The following is a 23,304-nucleotide window of genomic DNA, read 5'->3' on the forward strand; positions in this document are numbered from 1 at the left end:
TATAATCCTAGCTTTATGACCCTGCAATCTTATTTTCTATTTAAAATACCTGAAAAAAACCTCTTCTTAAATATACTAATAGAATAGTTACAGGGATAACTAAGGACTTTGCAGGAACACTTCAAAAATTCTTGCTAAAAAAGAAGAGATTCTTTTTAACTTTTACCTGCAGGCAAAAAGAAACAAATTTATCCCTTTCTAGCATTCCTGTACACTGCAGCCCTGATGAAAGATAGGGTAATAGGGGGATCTGTGTCCAAATATAAATCTATACACAGAACTATCCAGTAAAGAGCTCAATTGTAGGGGAAATAATATTTCAATGGTCTCCCACTGCTCATTCAGGATGTAGGATTGTGTAAAATGAATTAAACATTTAAATAGCTTCCAAGAATAGGGACAAGCTGCCCCAGAGGTTTGCCAGTGAGTAAGTACCACATAAGACAGCCTCTCTTCATTTGGCTTCCAGGACCCCTACCTCCCCATCTTCTTGAGGGAACTGGTTTCTCCTTTTCTGCCGCTGGAACTTAGGAAGATGTTCTCATAAATGTTGGAGTGCGCCGGTTCTCAATCCTCAGAACACTTCGGGGCACACTCCCTAGGTAATTCCAATTCTTCTCTTTGCTTGACATACCATCTGCACGGATGACCTCAAATGTCTATCTCTTAGCTCATCTCTATTTGGATTTCTATTAAGATCTCAAACAAACCCTGTCTCAAACCTGCTCCTCCTTCAGGCTCCTCCATCTTCTCACTTTATACCAAGTGCAACAACCCATCTATCAGTAAAAACTTTTGGATACTTCAGCCAAACGCCGTATCTCAAGTCCAACTACTTATCACGGCTGCTGCTATTCCAAGCACCTGTCCTCTCCACTCAGGACTACTGCATTAACCTTTGACTTCTCTTCTTGCTTCTACATCTGACCACTTACAGACAAGCCTTCACAGAGCAGCCAAAGGAATACTTTTAAAACATGAATCAAATCATGTCACTCCCCTGCTCTGATCTTCTAGTAGTTTCCTTTTTAGCATACTTGCTATAAAATCTATACTCCTTGCCATGGCCAACAAGAGCCTGCATTATCTGGCTCTGAGGTACCTCTCCAGCTCCACCTGTCTCGGGTACCACACTAGCTGTCATATTGTTTCTCAAATAAGCCAAGTACACTCCTACCGGCACAGCTGCCTAGAATGCTCCTCCCCAAAGCCTGCTGGAATTCATTTTCTTAGTTTATTAAGACCCACAGCCAAATAGCTCTTCCCTGGCCATCCTACTGAAATAATAGTGGCTCCCACCATTTTCTACAGTTTTACCCCACTTCCTTTTTCAACATAGCCCTTATCACCACTAGGTATTATTTCCTAATTTACTTTTGTGACTGTTTATCTACTTCTCTAAAAGCTCAGTGAGGAGCCAGGTCTTTTCTTCCTTATTCACCTGCATCACTATTCACCTGCATCATTCATCTGTATCACTGGTATCCAGAACAGGGCCTGGCGCATGGTATGGACTCACAACTTTGTAGAACAAACACTTTATTTCTAAACACTATTAAAAGATTGTTGGAAAGCATTAGGTTTACATTTTAAGTAAAATTATAAACATAAAATAGTGTAATTTAGGTGACATATTCTCTAGGCCAGTCATGCATATAAAATTGTGTCTATTTTTTGTTATCAATTACAGTTTTGTTTTTTTGGTTTTTGTTTGTTTGTTTTTGTCTTTTTAGGGCCGCACCCGCGGCATATGGAGGTTCCCAGGCTAGGGGTGGAATCAGAGCTGTAGCTGCTGGCTTACACCACAGTCACACCAATGCCAGATCCGAGCCGAGTCTGCAACCAACACCACAGCTCACGGCAACGCCAGATCCTTAACCCACTGAGCAAGGGCAGGGACCGAACCCGAAACCTCATGGTTCCTAGTCGGATTCGCTTCCACTGCGCCACGACGGGAACTCCAAGTTACAGTTTTTCACTTGTTATCATTAGAAAGAATTCTAGAGGAGTTCCCGTCGTGGCGCAGTGGTTAACGAATCCGACTAGGAACCATGAGGTTTCGGGTTCGGTCCCTGCCCTTGCTCAGTGGGTTAAGGATCTGGCGTTGCCGTGAGCTGTGGTGTAGGTTGCAGACAAGGCTCGGATCCCGCATTGCTGTAGGCTGGTGGCTACAGCTCCGATTCGACCCCTAGCCTGGGAACCTCCATATGCTGTGGGAGCGGCCCAAAGAAATAGCCGAAAAAAAAAAAAAAAAAAGAAAAGAAAAGAAAGAATTCTAGAGCCTCTACTTTCAAAAGCTGTTCTAAGACAAAACAATCACCTTTTGGTTTGGGGGCTTTGTTTCTTCACTATTTCCATAGAACACCAGAACAAAGACTTTTTTTTCTTCAACTTTGATAAATACTTCAAGTATATATACACACACACACACACACACACACACACACACACTGATTATATTTATATAAATACTATGAGTCAATGAGGAATGTGTTTTTAAAATACTTTGTCATAATCAATTTCTTGCACTTGATTACCAAAAAAAGCATTCAACCTATTCACAACGGAAAAAAAAGTCTACATTTTAGATGGAAAGACTGTATTCAATTACATCTTAGATCTGTGAATCCATCACAAAGCTAACTGTTTAATTCTTTTAATCCAAATCATGCTGTGAATTCATGGCAGGTATACCAAAAGGCTGAAATGTGAATAGGCCAGCTGCATTTCTAAGAAACTCATCATAAAATGTGTCTGGTGCCCACTAATTAACAAGGCTTACACCTGATTTCACTGGACTCAAACTACTAAAACACAAAAACAAGTTTATAGCAGATATGTAACTGTGCTGACTTGACCTCCAAACAGAAAAATTCGCTATAATAGCCAAAACCATGAACAAATAACTATAATTGTCCATCTCTAAACAGCCGACAGGCAGAAGCGGTTCTGATTCAAATCCTTGAAAAGGTGAAGGTGTGTAATAGAAATTTCTCTCCAGGGGTTTGTCAACACATAGCTCTTCAGACACCATTCATTTTGTTGTCCAAGTAATCGGTAATTCAAGTGTTTGTAGAACTCACAGTCATTATGGAGAAGGAATAACTACATTCCATACCTACTGTCTTGTCTTTTTCCTCCTAGTAAAAAGATGCAATAGATAGAAGTTGAATGTAGATAGGAAAAAATTTACTAATAAAGGCTGAAAATAGTCAAATTTGAGACAAATCATAAAAATTCAACTTTTCTGAATTTATATATAATACAGTTATTTTTAAACTATAAATACAAATTTATTGTGTGTATTTTTTCAGAATTAAAGTATCTCCCTCTTTTGAAAAACTGTGCCATTAACAGCTAATAAATGTAGATGGTGACAGAATGAGAAATTCACCATTTTGAAACTCTTAATAAAATATCTGATTCAGGTAAGATCACGACAGATCTTACAACCCCAAAGTATCGCCCCACAGATTACTTGTTAGCTACAAAGTGGGGTCTCTTCTTAATAACTGAGCTGTTTAGTGTCATCACCTCAACCAAGCACTCAAACTCAACATCACTAATGGTGACATATGTGTCCTCTGATGGGATACAATACAAAGAAAGTCATAGTATCACCTTTCCATAAATGCCTAACCCAAATCATGCCTTTAGACTGGAAGTTCAAGTTTACAGAAAATGCAGAAAGTACAAGAACAAGTTAAATGTCATTGTAAGGAAACATCTAGACAAAATCTTGGCCTGTTCTTTTCAGGTTATCACCGGCATGGAAAAAATGGAGGACCATTCTTGTCAGGAGACATGTTTCTACAATCTTTTCTTAGCCTCTTTGCTTCTATTTTCTATGCTGAAAACTCCATCTTGTCCTGCTTTACTTCACCCCTATTCCTGCATGAAAAAAAGTCGCAATGTTGGTAAATAACTTAAGCTTACGAACAAAGACCAAAAGGCATAAGTTATTCATGTGGTCAGCTGAATGAGGACATAATATGTTGGTCTAAGCATGCCTGTGCAGATTGGCATGCTGTTTGCACAGCAAGATATGTCCCGTTAAAATAAGAGAAAGAGGAACCTCATGGCCCCAGGGGGTTTATGAGCTGTTGTCAGCAGAATATACATCAGTAAGGAGAATGAGGTGCAAACTAGGCATGCCAGGTTGCCACAGATAGGCATGCCTTCTGCAGAAGCACAATGGTGATTCTCTAGATGCTATGCATTGACAGATAAAGCCAGGCTTCCTCAATGCTAATGATTGTTAAATGCCTAAAAGTCAGAATAAAAGCTTAACCATCTACCAGCTATGTGACTTTTAAAATAATAAAAGAACTTTTAAAAATGATAAAAAGAACTACATCCTGCATCTACAACCCCCTCCTCATTTGATGTAATCCTATAGAGCACAATAAAAGCAGGGTGGTTTCTTGAGGTGGGGCTCTTGGTCCCTGAACCTTGAGTCCTCGGTTCCCACCTTTAATTAAGATAAATATCTCTGTGTCTTGTTTGGTTTTGTTTTGTTTTTGTCTTTCTGCCATTTCTTGGGACGCTCCCGAGGTACATAAGGTTCCCAGGCTAGGGGTCAAAATGGAGCTGTAGTCACCGGCCTAGCCACAGCCACAGCAATGCGGGATCCAAGCCACGTCTGCAACCTACACCACAGCTCACAGCAACGCCAGATCCTTAACCCACTGAGCAAGGCCAGGGATTGAACCTGCAACCTCATCGTTCCTAGTCAGATTCGCTAACCACTGAGCCACGACGGGAACTCCTCTGTGTCTTGTTTTATGTTAACTTTTTCTTAAGTTTCACAGCTCCCGTTCTTCAGCCCTCACCTGCTGAGCTGGTCTCGGATAACAACCAAATATAACTGGTGAACCTTAAGGGATCCTGGTTTAAAAAACTATAAAAAGACATGTGGGAAATAATTTGGGAGATGTTCATACACTGAAGTAATGAAGGATAGTCTCATAATGTCTGCAACTTATTTTCAAATAACTTAGCAAAAAATAAAAATATAAATATATATGCACATATGCATGTGTAAACACAAACATACACAGCCAGACATAGCTATGAGAAAATGTTACCTGTTGATTTTAGGTGGTCCATTCATGAGTAATGAATATTCCAGTCATCCAACTTTTCAGCATGCTTGAAAGAGATTCGAATTAAAAACAACACACTTTTGCATTTGATGTTCAACAGTCATAGTACCTGGTTCTTGAATGACATCTACTTTCCCCACACTGATCTGAAGTATTTCACCATTCTTTGCAAACGTCTCCCATTCTGAATCAGTCTGCTGACAGGATGGACACCAAGGGGCATAACTACAAAAGAAAAACAGTTAGTCAATATCCACACATAAAATAAACCTATAAAACAAAAGAGAGTATTTCAATTGAAAAAATAACTATTTAACTAAAGAGAGGTACAAAAGCCATGCTTTTTCAGAGGCATCTGATACAGAATTTAATGCCTAGAATTTAATGTTGTGAATATCAATTCCCTGGGGGGGGGGGATCAGCCAAAGTTTAATATTTTTCACAAATTACTGTGATACTTAAAATATTTCATTTCAATGTTAGTGCTACAATCAACCCAAATTTTATCAGTTTCCAGATAGTTTTTGATATTTGAGGGTGAGCTCTGTTTTGAGAGCACTACCAAAGGACAATTTTCACAAGACTGCCCCTAAACTAGCCAAGCCAGTGTCAAATCCATCAAAATGACAATTTGATTAGCAAAGACCAGAAGATCTGTTGCTTGTGGGTCCCTAAGAATGTGAGTCATTTTCAAAGATCTCTGGCAATTCTGAATCATTTTGAGAAAGAAAATAGAGGCTTAAAATTTAAGCCAACTCTCAACACTTAAGACTTAGAAAAATCTGTGTCTTCAATCAGAACCCTGCTTCTTACATTTTATTTTTTCATTCCATGAACTGAGCACCATCCTAGAAACTGAGGCTACAACGGTGAACAAGACAGTGTGCCTTCTCCCCTTATGGATTATACAGTCAAAAAGGTGTGTTTGGAAGCACAAAAGGCCCAGAATAGCCAAAGACATCCTGAAAAAGAAAAATGGAGCTGGAGGAATTGGGCTCCCTGACTTCAGACTATACTACAAAGCAACAGTCATCAAAACCATATGATACTGGCACAAAGACAGAAATATAGATCAGTGGAACAGGATAGAAAGCCCAGAAGTAAACCCACGCACAACTAATCTATGACAACAGAGGCAAGGATATACAATGGAGAAATGACAGCCTCTTCAATAAGTGGTGCTAGGAAAACTGGACAGCCACATGGAAAAGAATGAAATTAGAACACTCCCTAACACCATACACAAACATCAACTCAAAATGGATTAAAGACCTAGATCTAAGACCAGACACTATAAAACTCTTAGAGGAAAACATAGGCCAAACACTCTCTTGACATAAACGACAGCAACATCTTCTCAGATCCACTTCTTAGAGTATTGACAATAAAAACAGAAATAAACAAGTGGGACCTAATCAAACTGAAAAGTTTCTGCACAGCAAAGGAATCCCTAAACAAAACGAAAAGGCAACCCACAGAATGGGAGAAAATCTCTGCAAGTCAATCAACTGACAAGGGATTCATCTCCAAAATTTATAAACACCTTCTGCAACTCAATACCAAAAAAACAAACAACCCCATCACAAAATGGGCAGAAGATCTAAACAGACAGTTCTCCAAAGACACATGGATGGCCAAAAAATACATGAAAAGATGTTCAACATCACTCATCATTAGAGAAATGCAAATCAACACCACGATGAGGTACCACCTTACACCAGCCAGAATGGACATCATCAAAAAGTCTACAAACAATAAGTGCTGGAGAAGGTGTGGAGAAAAAGGAACCCTAGTACACTGGTGGTGGGATTGTAAATTGGTGCAACCCCTGTGGAAAACAGTATGGAGATTCCTCAGAAAACTAAACATAGAACTACCATTTGATCCCACTCCTGGGCATCTATCCAGAGAAAACCATGACTCGCAAAGACGCATGTACTCCGATATTCACTGTAGTGCTATTTACAACAGCCAAAACATGTAAACAACCTAAATGTCCATCAACAGAGGAGTGGATCAAGAAGACATGGTACATATACACAATGGAATATTACTCAGCCATTAAACAGAACGAAATACCGGCATTTTTAGCAACATTGATGGACCTAGAAATTATCATGCTAAGTGAAGTCAGCCATACAATGAGACACCAACATCAAATGCTATCACTGACATGTGGAATCTGAAAAAAGGACAGACTGGACTTCTTTGCAGAATAGATGCTGATTCACAGATATTGAAAAACTTAAGGTCTCTGTAGGAGATAGTTTCGGTGGTGGGGGGATGTGCTTGGGCTGTGGGATGGAAATCCTGTGAAATCAGATTGTTATGATCATTATACAGCTACAGATGTGATAAATTCATTTGAGTAATTAAAAAAAATAAAGAAAGAAATGATGGGGGAAAAAAAAGGTAATTACAATCCAGGTGGCAAGTGCCATGACTCAAGCATGGGAGAGATGCTATAGAGACACTTGGAAGGTGGGTGATCTCAGAAGGGCCAACAGAGAAAGAAGTATATGTGCTAAGATCTAAAGCAGGAGTAACACCCAGAGAGGGTTAAGGAATGTTCTGATCTAAACAGAGAGAACAATGTGTATAAAGTCTCAGAGTGCTGAGCACTTAAAAGTAGCTCAATGGCTAGCCCTAAAGAGGTAAGAGAATTATGATCAGATGTACATTTTGAAAAACCAGCTGGTAGTTCTGTGGATAATGAATCAGGGAAGAAAAGATGCACGCAAAGGCAAGATCAGGAAGTCTAGTCCTCTCTACCTTGTCTCTAAAGAAGACTAGTACTGCCAGTCCCAAGATCATGCTAAAAGGTCATTAATCATCCCATTACAGCTTGTTGTCCAATCCCGGAGGGCTGGGAGATGTGGACCTGAGAACAGTCCAAGAACAATCCGCCGACATCTCTGAAGGTAGATTTTTTTTTTATATCCCTACATTTCCAAGGCAAAGTACATCCTGGTATACCAGTAAGTGCTCAATAAACATTTGCAGAATCAATAAATAAACTTCAAAGAAATTATATACTTTATCTGAGAAAATGGTTATTTTCTACTTTTTTTCCAAATATTCAAGTGCAAGATGAGACTGGGGCAAGTAGTTGGTAAACTCTAGGGGGAAAAGGAATATTTTATTCTTAAGCACATTTCGATATGCATTTCAGTATATTTCAGTTCAGTCCCCAACCCAGTGCAGTGGATTAAAGGATCCAGCACTGCCGCATCCAGATTCAATCTCTGGCCTGGGAATTTCTAAATGCCACAGGTATGGACACAAACAACAACAAAAATGTCTAAGGAAAATAAGATCCAACAAAGAGAGAAAGAGACAGAAGGAATAAAAAAAGACATTACCAAAAATAAGGAAGAAAGTTTTAAGTACAATTTAAAGAACTGTAGATCCTCTTTGTTTCCTTAGATCTTTTTTTGCATACAACTCACAAATACATTTATTACATCAATAAATATTAAATCATGCAAATTCCATCATTTAAAAAATTCTAGTTCCTAATCTCTAGAGAGATTATTATACCAACTGGGATTTGGGTAAAATTGACCCTCAAATATACAAATGCCATTGAGGTAATTTTAGATATTCCATTTTCTGGTCCATGGCACTGTTAATGCCATTATTTCTAAGATTTAATCAGTTTATTGTGTTAGAATGTACCAAGGTCACCCATTACCCTAGTGTGTTCTTTTCATGATGAAGATAAATCAGCTGAGTCTTAGATGCAGAAACGGTCCATTGTTGTTGAGCTTTTTAAACTATTCAGAGTTCCCGTCATGGCTCAGTGGTTAACAAATTTGACTAGGAACCATGAGGCTGTGGGTTCGATTCCTGGCCTTGCTTGGTGGGTTAAGGATCCAGTGTTGCCATGAGCTGTGATGTAGGTCGCAGGTGGGCTCAGATCCTGCGTTGTTGTAGCTGTGGTGTAGGCTGGCAGCTACAGCTCTGATTGGACCCCTAGTCTGGGAACCTCCACATGCCACAGGTGTAGCCCTAGAAAAGGCAAAAAGACAAAAAACAAACAAACAAAAAACTATAAGTACTCTTTTTTATCTAAAAGACAGCAATTTAGAATCTACTATAAGTCAAATACCTCCAGGGCCCAAGTGAATACAAAGAAGGAAAATCATGTGACCCTAATAATGTTTCTCTCCTCTTCTCTCCCAGTCTGTTTTAATATCCCTCTCTCTAAATATATGTGTGTGCATGTATGTATGTGTATATATATATATAGTTTTATATATATAAAACTAATTGGAAAGGACTGAAAACATACATACATACATTTATTTATTTATTTATTTTAACGTCTGCAGGTGCAGCATATGGAAGTTCCCAGGCTAGGGGTTGAATCAGAGCTACAGCTGCTAGTCAACACCACAGCTAACAGCAACACCTGGTCCTTGACCCGCTGAGTGAGGCCATGGTTTGAATCCACATCCTCATGGATACTAGTCAGATTCATTCCTGCTGCACCACAATGGGAACTCCTACCTTTGTATTATTTAAAACCAACTCAGAGTGGAAGTCTTCTCCTAATACCAGGACAGAGTTAACCTATCAAAACTTTTCCTTTTACATATAAATTAATCCTTTTTTGATTTAAAAGCCTTCAAGAATAACTGGTAACTTTATAGTCACAGCCATAGTAAGAGAGTATCTTTTCTAGTCACACTTTTTGAAGGTGTCAGTGACACCATGTACCGGACCGTAAATCTTTGTGTTTTGAAGTAAAAGGCCTTTCCTTTAGCCTCTCAGGCCTCCCCTCAGTCTCAAAAGGCTGACTCAAGAGTTAATGAATAGGAAATACTGTTAACAGCTAAAAGCGAGTTAAAACAGTCTCCATGATGTTATGACCCTCCTTGGCCCACTAACTTACTAATAACGTTTACTTTCTAGTTAGAGTCACATTACACCTAGTGTCTGGTTTTTCACAAATGAACTCTTCCTTGCTTAACTGCTTTATTTTACTAATGGTTACTTTTCAGTTAGAGTTAGATTGCACCCAGTGTTTTCTTTTGTAACTGAAACACTCCCTAACACTCCTTCCCTGTAAGCAATCTTCTTTCTAGAGAAAAGCTCAAGGAAGGATAACCCCGAAGACAACCAGAAACCATCACCAGACAGACTGATGCAGATTTGACAACTCTGAAATGATCTACAGACGAAGAATAATACAGACATCTTAAATCAATAACCCTATCTTCTGAGCTAAACCTATAAAACCCCTTGCTACTCCCTCTCAAGACGGAACATAGTTTTGAGGCACTAGCCTGCTGTGTCCTCCTTTGTCTGGCAAAGTAATAATGCTGTTCTTTTTCTTCCTCAAAACTGTCTCTGAGACTTCACTGGTGCCGGTGTACAGAGGCCGCATTTCAGCTACATCAGTGGCATACCAAGTTAGCAGGCTTCATAAAGACATATGAACTATATTCCAGATAGCCAAATTCATCAACTTAGGTATCAGTCTAATGTTTCTAGCCATTTCTTGGAAACAAAACTCAACAGCATGCTTTTGCTCTCCATGTTGGTAGCCACATACAAATTACACTTAGGTTCTGCTATATGTAAGGTGGTTGTGATTCTTTGATTGAATGAACTCACTGAATTTTGCATGAGATTGAAATGAGAGTTTCACTAAGTGTCCTACCTAAACACTTGAAGGGAGGGGTTAAATATATTTACTAGAAATAAAATTTCAGTAAAAATATATTTTTATTCCCAATAATGGGCATTTTTTTCTTCTTCTGTCTTGGCTTTCATCAGTGTTTCCCAGTACATTCTCTTTTCTTATCCTTATAGAAATGAAATGGACAATGACAAATACAGTGTATTTTCACTCACATTTTACTTTGACCAAAACACTCAGAAGAATCTGTAACAATGAAGACAAAAGAGGTGTACCAGGTTCATCTTTCTTAGTCTTAATAGATAAAACTAAATCAAAATGTCAACAAATAATGCCTTAACTACAAGCGTTAATCTTCTTTCTGGTAAATCTGCATAAACTCTTAATGAGCCAAGAGTTGAAAGCCTTATGCTCAATTCTCTTTCCTAGACAATCGTTTCTAACACATAGTATCATAAAATGTATAAGAAAAATAAAAACTGAAAGCTCTATGAAAACGCTGACACCTGACAGAGAAAATGGAATTCACTAACTTCACTAGAAGGAATACTCCACAAAGGCAATGACTGGTACATTGCCTGTACATAGGACAGAGCCTGGAACGTCCCAGGCCACAGTAAATATTTATTGTATTAATGACCAAATGGGAGATGAAATAAGAAAATATATACTGCTGTTTTCTTTCTTTCTTTTCTTTTTTTTTTTTTTTTTTGTCTTTTTGCCTTTTCTAGGGCCTCTCCCGCAGCATACAGAGGTTCCCAGGCTAGGGGTCTAATCGGAGGCATAGACACCGGCCCACGCCAGAGCCACAGCAACTCGGGGTCCGAGCGTGTCTGCAACCTACATCACAGCTCATGGCAACGCCAGATCCTTAACCCACTGAGCAAGGTCAGGGATCGAACCCGCAACCTCATGGTTCCTAGTTGGATTCGTTAACCACTGTGCCACGATGGGAACTCCTACAGCTGTTTTCTTAAGTGATACACTGGAGACAGCTCTTGATTAAAGAAACTCCTATTCATTCACACACTGAGTCAAAAAAGTATTTACTGAACACCTGAGACTTGATAGTTATTAAGGTTCTACAACTGAACAGGAAGAAGAAAAATGTTCCTCTACTTAAAAGCTTATCCTCTAGCAGAGGAATAAGACAAAAACTTAGTACAAAAACACATAAATTAACTTACAAGTTGTGATAAAGCCATGCTAGGTACAAACAAGGCACAGTGAAAAACAATCTTACAGGGTGGGGGGCTGTAGAGCAGGCAGGGCACCTTTCGAATTTAAGAGTGTCAGGAAAGCACTCACAGCACTATTCTTTATTTGTAGAAATCAAAGAGATGGTGAAACCATGGGTGGGCCTATGAATCCCACAGGAAAAAGGCCTCCCCTCATGTGGATCAGAGTGCTGGCCAGCTGAGAGCATAAGCATGGGTCATCCAGGCTCTGTGCCTTCCTCTCAGCTCGGCTCCCCCTGCACGGCTACTTTCCCCAGCTTACTCTGGGGACTGCAAAGCTCAGGCCAGCATTCTAGTTCTGGCCTTGCCCACTACTTAGTAAAGATCCCAACCTGGCCAAAGCTTTAAACTTCTGGGTTTTTAATCTTCTCCAGTTAATGAGAATGAGAATAATTCTGTTGTTTTTTTAGTTTTTGTCTTTTGTCTTTTTTAGGGCCACACCTGCTGCACATGGAGGTTCCCAGAACTGTAGTCACCGGCATACACCAGAGCCACAGCAATGTCAGATCCGAGCCGTGTCTGTGACCTACACCCTAGCTCAGGCAACACGGGATCCTCCACTCACTGAGTGAGGCCAGGGATCAAACCCACAACTCTTGGTTCCTAGTCAAATTCATTTCCGCTGTGCCACGAAGGGAACTCCGAGAATAATCGTGCAGCTGCCTGCTGGGATGATCAGATTGCGAGAGGGCCTTCTGAACACATGCTGAAAGCAATGTAACACTTTACTGTGACTGATGTGATCATGACCATGATGGAGATGATGTGGACGATTACCCTTCGTGGAAACAATGTGAAATCAAATACTTTTATGTTAGCCTATGAGCTCCTTTTTTGCATGTTTTTAAATACCCATAATAGTACCTAGGTCAGTGGTTTCCAATCAGAGGCATCTGTAGATGTGTTTTGGGGAGGGGGTTTAAGTTTTTCTGATGTCAAGATCTCTAGAATGAAATGGGCAGGGGCCAAGGGTGTCAAAGGTTCTGCAATGTGTGAGCCATCCCCACATATCAAAGAATGGTCCAACTCAGAATGCCAACAGTACCCTGGTGAGTTCCACTGACAAATGCTCAGAGAGAGGAAGGATTCATTAAACATTTGCTAAATAGACAAAAGTTACCTATGCTACTTACTTCCTCACAGCCCAGCAGACCGCCAGTGCTTTGAAATCAAGAAATGTAGCTCACTGATCTTCATCTTCCCAAATCCCCAACCCTGAACCTGACACATAAGCATTTAACGACTAAGGTATCAACAAATCACAAGAATCGATGAAACTGCAAAAAAGTATAACTGCTTGAAATGAGCACATTAAGGCAATGATGTTGAAGATGTTCCCTCCAAGTATAAGAGGATACTGGAAAAACAACATTAAAACCTAAAGATCCTACGGAAATAATTGAGGCTTTTCTCCATCACCAGATGACTAATTCATTTCTGAACCATGATCATCCCAAGAACAAAGTCAGAAAAGGCAGTGCTTTTATAAAGATATCTATGCCTTAGAGATAAACTCAAATTTAACCCAAAGACATAGTTTTCCACCGGATATCAGTTAAAGCACATGGGTCAAGATTAAGCTTTGTGGATATCTATTTCTTTCTTTTGGCAAAAAAAGCCACCAGAACAGTATACAGAATGTACTATATACTTTTCATGTTCCAAAAGAACCGAAATAGTCTTCTCAAGGACTGATGTGATGAGAGCCAAGTGTTTAAAATAGCAAAAAGTTACAAAGTGAAGAATAGTGTGAAACAACGGAAAGAGACAAGAGCAGAAGGCATTTTAAAGAGTAGATAATCTTTCCTAAACCAAGAAGGACAAACATTTCAACAGAGGTTAAGAAGAAAAAAAAGAAAAAGCGCAGCAAGCCAATTATAGAGACATGGCAGAAAAAGGGGTACAAAGTATAAAAGAACATATGAAAGCAAATAATAAGGAAAATTGGATGTACAAAATGTCCACATTATTCAAGAAAATGTTAATAGCAATGGAAAATTTTTTCAGGCTTTTAAAAAGGTTCAATAATAGGAATGGTAAATTACTGCAAATATAGTTTTAACTGATATTCTCCTTAACAGAGAAGTGCTTTTTTAAAAATTGAAAATTCAGTTACAAGAACACAAAAAAATCTGTTTGAAAAACAAAGACAATATAACAAATTAAATTTTGCAACGGGCTTTTTATGTCTCAGAACGGAAAAACACTGGTAGGTCTTTAAAAATAAATTACTTATACCAACCTAACTAGCAATTATACTATAGGAGCTTTTTATGAAGGGGGATAGAAAAGAAAATCTCCAGGGGGGAAGGAGTATATAAGCAAATGAATAAATAAAGAACTGTCACTCAGTTAATGTTAAAATTTTAATATCAGAAAGCCTCCTAACTTGCTTCTTTAGAGAAATTAAATATATCACCTGCAGATCCCTAACAAGTTCAAAGTGTTAACAAGGGAGCCAGTATTAAGACATTTTGTTTTTCTGTTATATACACCTGAAAAAAAATCTGATAACTTATTGGATGTTTGAATGAATTTCTAGAAATTGATAGTAGGCCTCTAGTGGTAATGAAGATAAAATTTCATTTTTTTTTTTTTACATATTGGATTTTGTCAAAGGGAAGAGGAGTATCACCAATAAATAGCCACAGTATTTCTGCAGGACAAACACTGAGGTTCTGGAATTTGGATGCTATGTTTAAATCCTTTACTTTCTTGGCCTCGCTTCGTATCAACCTATTCCGAACTGTACTCAATGAAAAGAGAACTTCTACTAGAAAAATCTCAAGTGTTTATACAGCTTATTTCCGGTTACAAGTGACTGTCGCCTGGCATGAAAGGCCAAACATACTCCATCCGATGGTCACAGAGCAAACTTAGAGAAACTGATTACTACACCTAGGCTTGCACATTTACGAAGAAGTAAAATTTGAACCATCAACATAGCAAACATAAAAGTTGTTGGTTGTTGCTCACTTATAATCTTAACTTGGCTTACACTTACCTGATCTTTAGTGTTGGGTTTTACTTAAAAACAAAGCAAAACAAAACAAAAAAACATAGTATTAGGAACTATAAAGAAGCTGAGGCCATTAAACTAATGAGTCTTTTCTGCTTTGACCTTTGTCATGAATACACACAAACTCAGTTTTAATCAGAAAACTGACACCTAGGGAAAAACTCCATTTCAGTATCTCTTGAAAAAAAATTTCTACAGTAGTAGTTGACAAAATGCAGTCTCTCTGGAACTCTTATAATTATTAGAAACACGACAGTACAGCCATGCTCACTTTAAAATTTTCTCTCTTAAATAGAAAGAGTTCAAAGTAGTTAAGCAGTTTATTTTATTTATTTATTTTTATTGCCATTTCTTGGGCCACTCCTGTGGCATATGGAGGTTCCCAGGCTAGGGATCTAATCGGAGCCGTAGCCACCGGCCTATGCCAGAGCCAGAGCAACTCGGGATCTGAGCTGCGTCTGTGACCTACACCACAGCTCACGGCAACGCCGGATCCTTACCCCACTGAGCAAGGGCAGGGACCGAACCCGCAACCTCATGGTTCCTAGCCGGATTCGTTAACCACTGAGCCACCACGGGAACTCCAAGCAGTTTGTTTTAATAAGGGCTTCATGTCTACAGATCTCTTCAGCAATTTCATTGATTTATCATGATACCAAAGGCATTTTACTTTGAGGTCTAAAAGTTGCCAAGGAGGGAAGGGTGGAAGTGGGATGGACTGGGAGTCTGGGGTTGGTAGATACAGACTATTGTATTTGGAGTGGATGAGCAATGAGATCCTGCTGTATAACACAGGGAGCTATGCCTAGTCATTTATGATGGAACATGATGGAGGATAATTTGAGAAAAAGAATGTATATATGTATGTATATGTATGTGTGTGTGTGTGTGTGTGTGTATGACTGGGCCACTCTGCTGTACAGCAGAAATTGACAGATACTGTAAATCAACTATAATAGAAAAAATAAAAATCTTTAAAAAAAAAATGCCTTTTTCTTTGTGACCAAAAGGTAAATATTTGTTTGAAGGGGTAATGAGCATTACGTTCTTTGAACATAATGATCTACTAAGTGACTGACTGCCCTGAGTGAAACTGAGGTTTTCATTCTATAGAAATAATCTGTTTGCAATCTAAATTCAAAGAATCAAAATGTAGGCCTAGACAAATAAAGGAAAAATTCAATTCTATGAGACTCTGTGTCCTCAAGGTAAAATTAATTAACAAATAATGGGAATCAAGTATGTCTATCTTCTGAAAACCACAGGCTAAGGAGATGAAATCATGCTGGTCATTTCTCCAGCCATCCCTCATTCTCCTACAAGCCCCCCATGATGGTCTCTAGCTTATTCAGACATCTGCCCACTGCCTACTTCAAGCCGTTTTCAAAGAGTTACTTCCTTTCTAGAGGAAGTTATTTTTTAGCTAGGATGAACAAATCCTCCCCGATCCTCACTGAAAACTGCACTTTCCCACCTCCTACAAGCAAAAGCACTACCCAATATTTATCTTCTATTGTTCAAAAGGGGAAATTTATTAATGTCCTTTTCTTTGACATTAGCACAATTAAGATATGACATCTACCCAGAAGGCCCCACCTCTAAAAACTGTAACAAATAACAACATTCATTTGAAAGCTTGTTTTAAAACTTCTAAGGCATCGATCCTTCCGTTTTTTCACAAAATCTCAGGGTCTTCAAAATGAAGACTGGAAGACTGTACAGCCTGGGTCTGCCCTTCACGGTGCTGCAATTATTCATTCAACAAGTACCTTGCCAAGTCAGTGCTACGTATTTGTTCGGTACACGTGTCACTGAAAGAGAGCCCTTTCTCCTCTACGTACACCCTTCTAGAAAGCACGCAATATTCTTGCAGATTTTCTGTTCCCCTTTCTCCCCTTGGTAAACTGCTCACACAGCCCAACCCTAAAACACTTCCTCCCAAAGCCGGGGACTATCCCTGCAAGGGCGGGGATGCTCTATACCGCAGCCCTCACCGCGGAGGGCCTGGCGCGCATGCGCAACGCGCGCAGCGGGGCCTGGCGCTGCAGGTCTTAAACCCGGTGGGTAGGGGGCCCGAGATCCAGCAAGGCCGACTGTGCGGTGGGGGAGCTGCCCGTGCGGTTCTGGGAGGTTGGCGCCCGCGACGACGGTGTGGCGAGCGGGACGGGTGGGCACACTCACAATTTAAGCATCCACTCGCCCTCCAACACCAGCGTCCAGTTGGAGGCGGTCATGGGCCGTACCAGGCTCCGTTCCTCCGGTACCGCGGCCTGCTCCGAGCCGGCCTCTGCCTCTGCCGCCGCCGCCGCGACCCAGGCAGCCAGGAGCGCCGCGAGCAGCGTGCCGCGGCGCCCGCCCACCATGTCCGGGCGCGGAACGAGGCTCCACGACAGGAGCGCTGGAAAAAGGCGCGGCGGACCCGCCGACCCGGCCTTCCCAGGCAGCGCGAACGGAGGCCAGCACGCCCAGCCTCCTCCCACCCGCGCCGACCGGCCCAGCTTTAGACGCGGGCGGCCGGTCGGCACCGCCTCTTATGGGCCTGGGCCCGCCGAGGCCACGCCCCCTCCCGCCTGGACTCGTTGTTGCCCCGGGCGTCAGTTGCCTTGGCAACGACCTCTCTTCTCCACCGAGGCGTTGAAAATAAACAGATGACCTGATGTTGCTTAAGTTAGAACCTGCCCAGAGTGTGCCCAGGTTCCAGTAAGGGGGGTTGGCGCGTGTTGGTTTTTCAAAACAGAAACATGGCCTGTAATTTAATGCATCCCCCTGAAAAGACTAAATAAATAAAAATAAGAAAAAGGAGTTCCCTTTGTGTCACAGCAGAAGCGAATCCGACTAGGAACCCTGAGGTTGGGGTAAAACCCCTGGCCTTCCTCAGTGGCTTAAAGATCCAGCGTTGTGGTGTAGGTCGCAGACGCGACTTGGATGTGATGTTGCTGCGGCTGTGGTGTAGGCCGGCAGCTACAGCTCCAATTCAGCCCCTAGCCTGGGAACCTCCATATGCCCCAGGTGAAGCCCTAAAAAGACTAAATAAATAAATAATGTAAAAAAATTTTAAATTAAAAAAAAAAAGGATCTCCTATTCAACAGTAGTAGAAATAACAATGGACTCCGAAGTAAAAAAATTAATGGAAAAACAAAGGGACATGTTGGTCAACTCTTGCTGAAAGGAAGAGAAAATTTTAAGTACTCTTTGCATATATTGCAGTTGTACTGCCCATTGGAGATAATGAAACTAGAGCATGTGATTGCATTTTTTTACAAAATTATTTTAAATTCATAAGAAGTCTAAAACACGAACACTAACAGAAAAAATAAGTCAGTTGATAAGGATATTGCCAGTTGAAATAAAATGGACCCCTTTCTTCTCTTGACAACAATTTTGTCAGATCTAAAGTGAGAGTAGCCTTAAATGATTTCCAAATCACCTTACAGATGTGCATTGGATGCATTTGTATCTTGAGACCACCACAACCTTAGTATGTATGACTGAATTACAATTAGAGGGAGAGATTATTCAAAATGTGTTTTATAAGAACTTATTAGATGTGCAAAGCAATATCTCTGTGAAAAAGTGTTATTTCAGCCCTGGGACTGAACCAAAGACAACTGTACAAGTAAAAGTACTGCAGTGCACATGAGATCAATCTTCAATCAGCACATACAGGAGAGAAAGATGAATTTTGCCTGCAGAGATCATACCTGAAATAGGTGTTAATTAGTAGTTGCTCAGTTCCATGTGGAGCCAGCCCTTATCATCCAAATATAAGACCCAAATTTACAAATCACTGTAAATTTGGAAAATATCCTTGCAGTAAATGTTATTAAAAGTCACTATTGGAGTTCCCGTCGTGGCGCAGTGGTTAACAAATCCAACTGGGAACCATGAGGTTGCGGGTTCGGTCCCCGCCCTTGCTCAGTGGGTTAACGACCCGGCGTTGCTGTGAGCTGTGGTGTAGGTTGCAGACGCGGCTCGGATCCCGCGTTGCTGTGGCTCTGGTGTAGGCCAGTGGCTACAGCTCCGATTGGACCCCTAGCCTGGGAACCTCCATATGCCGCGGGAGCGGCCCAAGAAATAGCAAAAAGGCAAAAAAAAAAAAAAGTCACTATTATTTTATACAGATCAATCCTATAAACTCAGTGGGAAACATTTTATTTTGCTTTTAAAAACAAATAATATGTACAGAAATTCTATCATTCTTTTCAGTACAGTTTTTGTATATGATATCATTTTTGGAAATAGGATCTGATATTAAGGAATTACTATTTCACTGGGTGTGATAATGGTTATGTTATTATTACATTTTAAAAGTCTTTATTGGTTACAGACAGTGAAATATTTATGGGTAAAATAATATGATGTCTAGAATTCACTTTAAAATACACCAGAAATAAAATTTGGGAGGGTGGAAGGAGGATGGATTAAAGAAAAGTGGCACAACATCAATCAATGTTGAATCTAAGTTCATCTTTGCTATTCTCTCTACTTTTGTGTAGGCTGGAAAATTTGCAAAATGAAAAGGTTGGAAAGAGAGAGTATCATTGCTGAAGCTCTTCCTTATTTCTAACACAAAATGTTTGTTCAAGGGCTGCATTTCTTTGCCATCAGACTAGGGGCAACAAGAAGGAATATAACAAGAATATGTGGGATCGAGTTTTCAGTGGGGTGGTACAGATCAGAGTACAGCACCTTGGCCTAACACCCTACCTATGTAACTTGGGGCTAAAAAGTTAACACCAATTTTCATATACAGGTAATAATGGAACCTACTGCAGAAGGTGGCTGTAAAGATATTTTTTAATGACATTTCTTTATTTTTTTTCTTTTTCCATTTCTTTTTATGGCCACACCCACATCATATGAAAGTTCCCAGGCTAGGGGTGGAATTGGAGCTGCAGCTGCCAGCCTACACCACGGCCATAGCAACACAAGATCCAAGTCGTATCTGCAACCTATGTTACAGCTTGTGGTAACTCCTGGATCCTTAACCCACTGAGCCAGGCCAGGGGTCAAACCTACATTCTTACAGACACTATGTCGAGTTCTTAACCTGCTGAGCCACAACGGGAACTCTGGGTGTCTGTAAAGATTAAGCAATACAATTATAATTCCTAGGTCAGTGCTCAATCCTCTTCATGTTTAAAGCATGGGTCACAGTTTAAAGGAAATGGGCACATAACAATGGGAGAATGAGCTTTTTTCCCTGGAGAAGTTTCCAGTGGTGGCACTCTGGGGCAGCAATGGTTATGTGGCCAAAAATAATCAATAAACAATCAACAATGAGAATAGAAAAGAGTTTTATTTGAGCCAAACCAAGGACTAGCCCTGAAGCCAATTTCCCAGATTTCTCCGAGAAACTGCTCCAGAGAAGCAGGATTTTCAGCACAGTTTTATGTCTTGTTAGAACAAAGAACATTGAACAAGTCAGGGTTACATTCCTTAAAGATTTAAAAAAAAAGAAAAGAAAGAAGAAAGAGGAGTTCCCATTGTGGCTCAGTGGTTAACGAATCCCACTAGGAACCACGAGGTTGCGGGTTCAATCCCTGGCCTCACTTAGTGGGTTAAGAATCTGGCGTTGCTGTGAGCCATGGTATAGGTCGCAGACCAGGCTCAGATTCCACATTGCTGTGGCTCTGGTGTAAGCCGGTGGCTACAGCTCCGATTTGACCCCTAGCCTGGGAACCTCCATGTGCTGCAGGCGTGGCCCTAGAAAGGACAGAAAGATGAAAGAAGGAAGGAAGGAAGGAAGAAGGAAGGAAGGAAGGAAGGAAGGAAGGAAGGAAGGAAGGAAGGAAGGAAGGAAAGAACAGACCGGCATAAACATCAGACACTGAGAGTCTGTATGACCTTGACACGTGGGAAGTGAATCTCATCATCGAAAGAGCACCAGCATTGCCATCCCAGGAAGAGGGGTATTTAATCTTTATTTTTAACATGGACATCCTCTTTACTTCTGGTCAATGTGCCCTTTTCTTTAATAATGAAAGCAGATGTACAGTGTATATTGATGGGCCACCAACAGGCTGTTTTAGTTAGCATAAAATTCAATTTAACTCATGTATAAGCCACAATGACTTCCCTATATCTCAATATGTGAACATATCTTTTATTAGTTACACAAAAATACGTGGTTCCTGGTAGGAAAATGAAGCAAGATAACAATAAATATTCCAATGGTAGAAATTTTAAATAGATGGTAAGAAGCAAAGACCTTGATAAAATTGGCAATGCAGGACTTAATATTACAGAGATAATGAATGAGGGATAAGGTGATTGTATTTAGATCACAAACTCCGTAATAATAGAGTGTAGAGGTATTATACCTTGGTTTTCCTGTTGAGGATGGTGAAACTGGTATGGAAATATTAAATAAGGTATCCAGTGCTGTAAAATTAGTCCATAAAGTAATAATAGTACAGGAATTTAATTACACAAACAGATTTGCTAAATGCCTTACAGGAACAAGAGATGGAGGGAGAATTATTAAATAGGACACTTCCTAGAACAGATGGTAGGAGAAATCATAAATGATTGAAATAAACTGTATTATTCCAGGCTGGTGACTAGGAATGAATCCAGAAGGAGCCTTGATAAGCCTCTAAGAAAAGCTAACCCAGAAGCGCCACTTTGGGAAAGAGAATCAACTGATTTTTTTTTTTTTTTAAACTAATGAGTTCAGGAAATCTGCACATAGAGAATTATACATAGATCAATGCTCTTCCTACATACCAGCAAGAATTAATTCTAAAATGTAATATAGACAAACACCTCATTCAAGAGCAAAAAAAAAAAAAAAAAAAAAAAAAAAAAACTACAGAAACATAGAAAGTCATAGCAATGCAAGATCTGAACTGTACCTGCAACCTGTGCCACATTGTGCAGCAACCCTAGATCCTTAATCCACTGAGTGAGGCCAGGGATCAAACCCACATCCCCAAGAACACTACATCAGGTCCTTAACCTGCTGAACCACAATGGGAACTCCAAGATTTATTTTTTTTGTAGAGAAGAAACTGAGAAGGACCAAAAATGTCCATTGAGTTTATTGTTCTGCTCTAAGGCAATCAAGCATGTTAACTAAATCATCAGCTCATGGTATCTATACAAGGATTCACTTTTACAGATCTCATTTTAGTTAAGTATTTCTTGATATTTGAACCAAGTATTTACCAAGATATGTAAATCATGTATTTAAAATGTTTTCCCTTTGTTTTATTTACACTTCAGTGAGGGTAAAAATTAACTGTTCACCATTTAATAAACAATTTTATACTCCTAAGCATAATTTTTATCCATCTTTCAAGCTCCTCTCCCTTTGTCATCATGTATAATTTCGAAATCCAAAATTAGGCACAGGAGTTCCCATCATGGTGCAGTGGAAACAAATATGACAAGGATCTATGAGGACGCAGGTTCGATCCCTGGCCTTGCTCAGTGGGGTAAAAATCCGGTGTGGCCATGAGATATGGTGTAGGTCGCAGACACAGCTCGGATCCGGCATTGCTGTGGCTGTGGTGTAGGCTAGCTGCTGTAGCTCTGATTCGACCCCTAGCCTGGGAACCTCCATATACCGTGGGTGCAGCCCTAAAAGAAAAATAGGCACAGATAGGCATTAAAATACTAGCTACTGCAGGCCAAGAATTGAACATTTTGTATTTTACCTAATGAAAGACTTTGGGATACTTGCTAGGCAGTAATATATATGTTCCTGATTAAAGTTGAGAAAACAGGGTATATTCTGTAAGAGAAAATTTAACTAAATTGTAAAGTTTACTACTAAAGGAAAAACATAATACTTAAAAATTACGTACATAATAAGACAGATTCTGTGTAACACTACTTGCCCACCTGCCAGTGGCTTGCTAGTAAATGCTCAGCAGTCTGCATCCCTGAGGCTGAAAAGTGCAGATTTGTTTGCCAATTTCTGTGCTCTATGAACTCCCACATGGCTTATTTCAAACTACCAACTTGATGTCTACCAGCCAGTAACATTTCTGAAAATGTATTATTTGGCTCTTAAAATCTGGTGCAAGATGACTGCAGCAGCCACTGCAAACACTGATAATGTTATACCCCCACTGACCACAATGCTCACCCTTTATTGTTTTAACTACTAAAGTTATGAATGTAAAAAATTTTAAATACCTTAAAAATATGTGAATATAGGTGTATGTACAGGCTGCAAATTCATGAACTTAGAATGCTGCACTTGATTCAATTATGTGCTTTTGAGCACTTACTAAATTTCTAATTTTTTTTAACATACCAAGAGAACACACGTTTTTAAGTGAATT

At 39.9% G+C, this 23,304-nt stretch overlaps 1 protein-coding gene across 1 annotated transcript in view; it reads right to left on the reverse strand.

The window, feature by feature from the left end:
• Positions 1-17,513, reverse strand: part of TMX4 (thioredoxin related transmembrane protein 4) — a 46,460-nt gene extending 28,947 nt beyond the window's left edge. The window contains exons 1-2 of the mRNA NM_001243407.1: positions 17,191-17,513; positions 5,215-5,330 (exon numbers count right to left, since the gene is read on the reverse strand). Coding sequence (NP_001230336.1) covers positions 5,215-5,330; positions 17,191-17,372 — 298 coding nt within the window. The 5' untranslated portion in view covers positions 17,373-17,513. The remainder of the gene's footprint in view (positions 1-5,214; positions 5,331-17,190) is intronic.

The sequence above is a fragment of the Sus scrofa genome, chromosome 17 (genome assembly GCF_000003025.6).
Source record: "Sus scrofa isolate TJ Tabasco breed Duroc chromosome 17, Sscrofa11.1, whole genome shotgun sequence".
Taxonomy (NCBI): Eukaryota; Metazoa; Chordata; class Mammalia; order Artiodactyla; family Suidae; genus Sus; species Sus scrofa.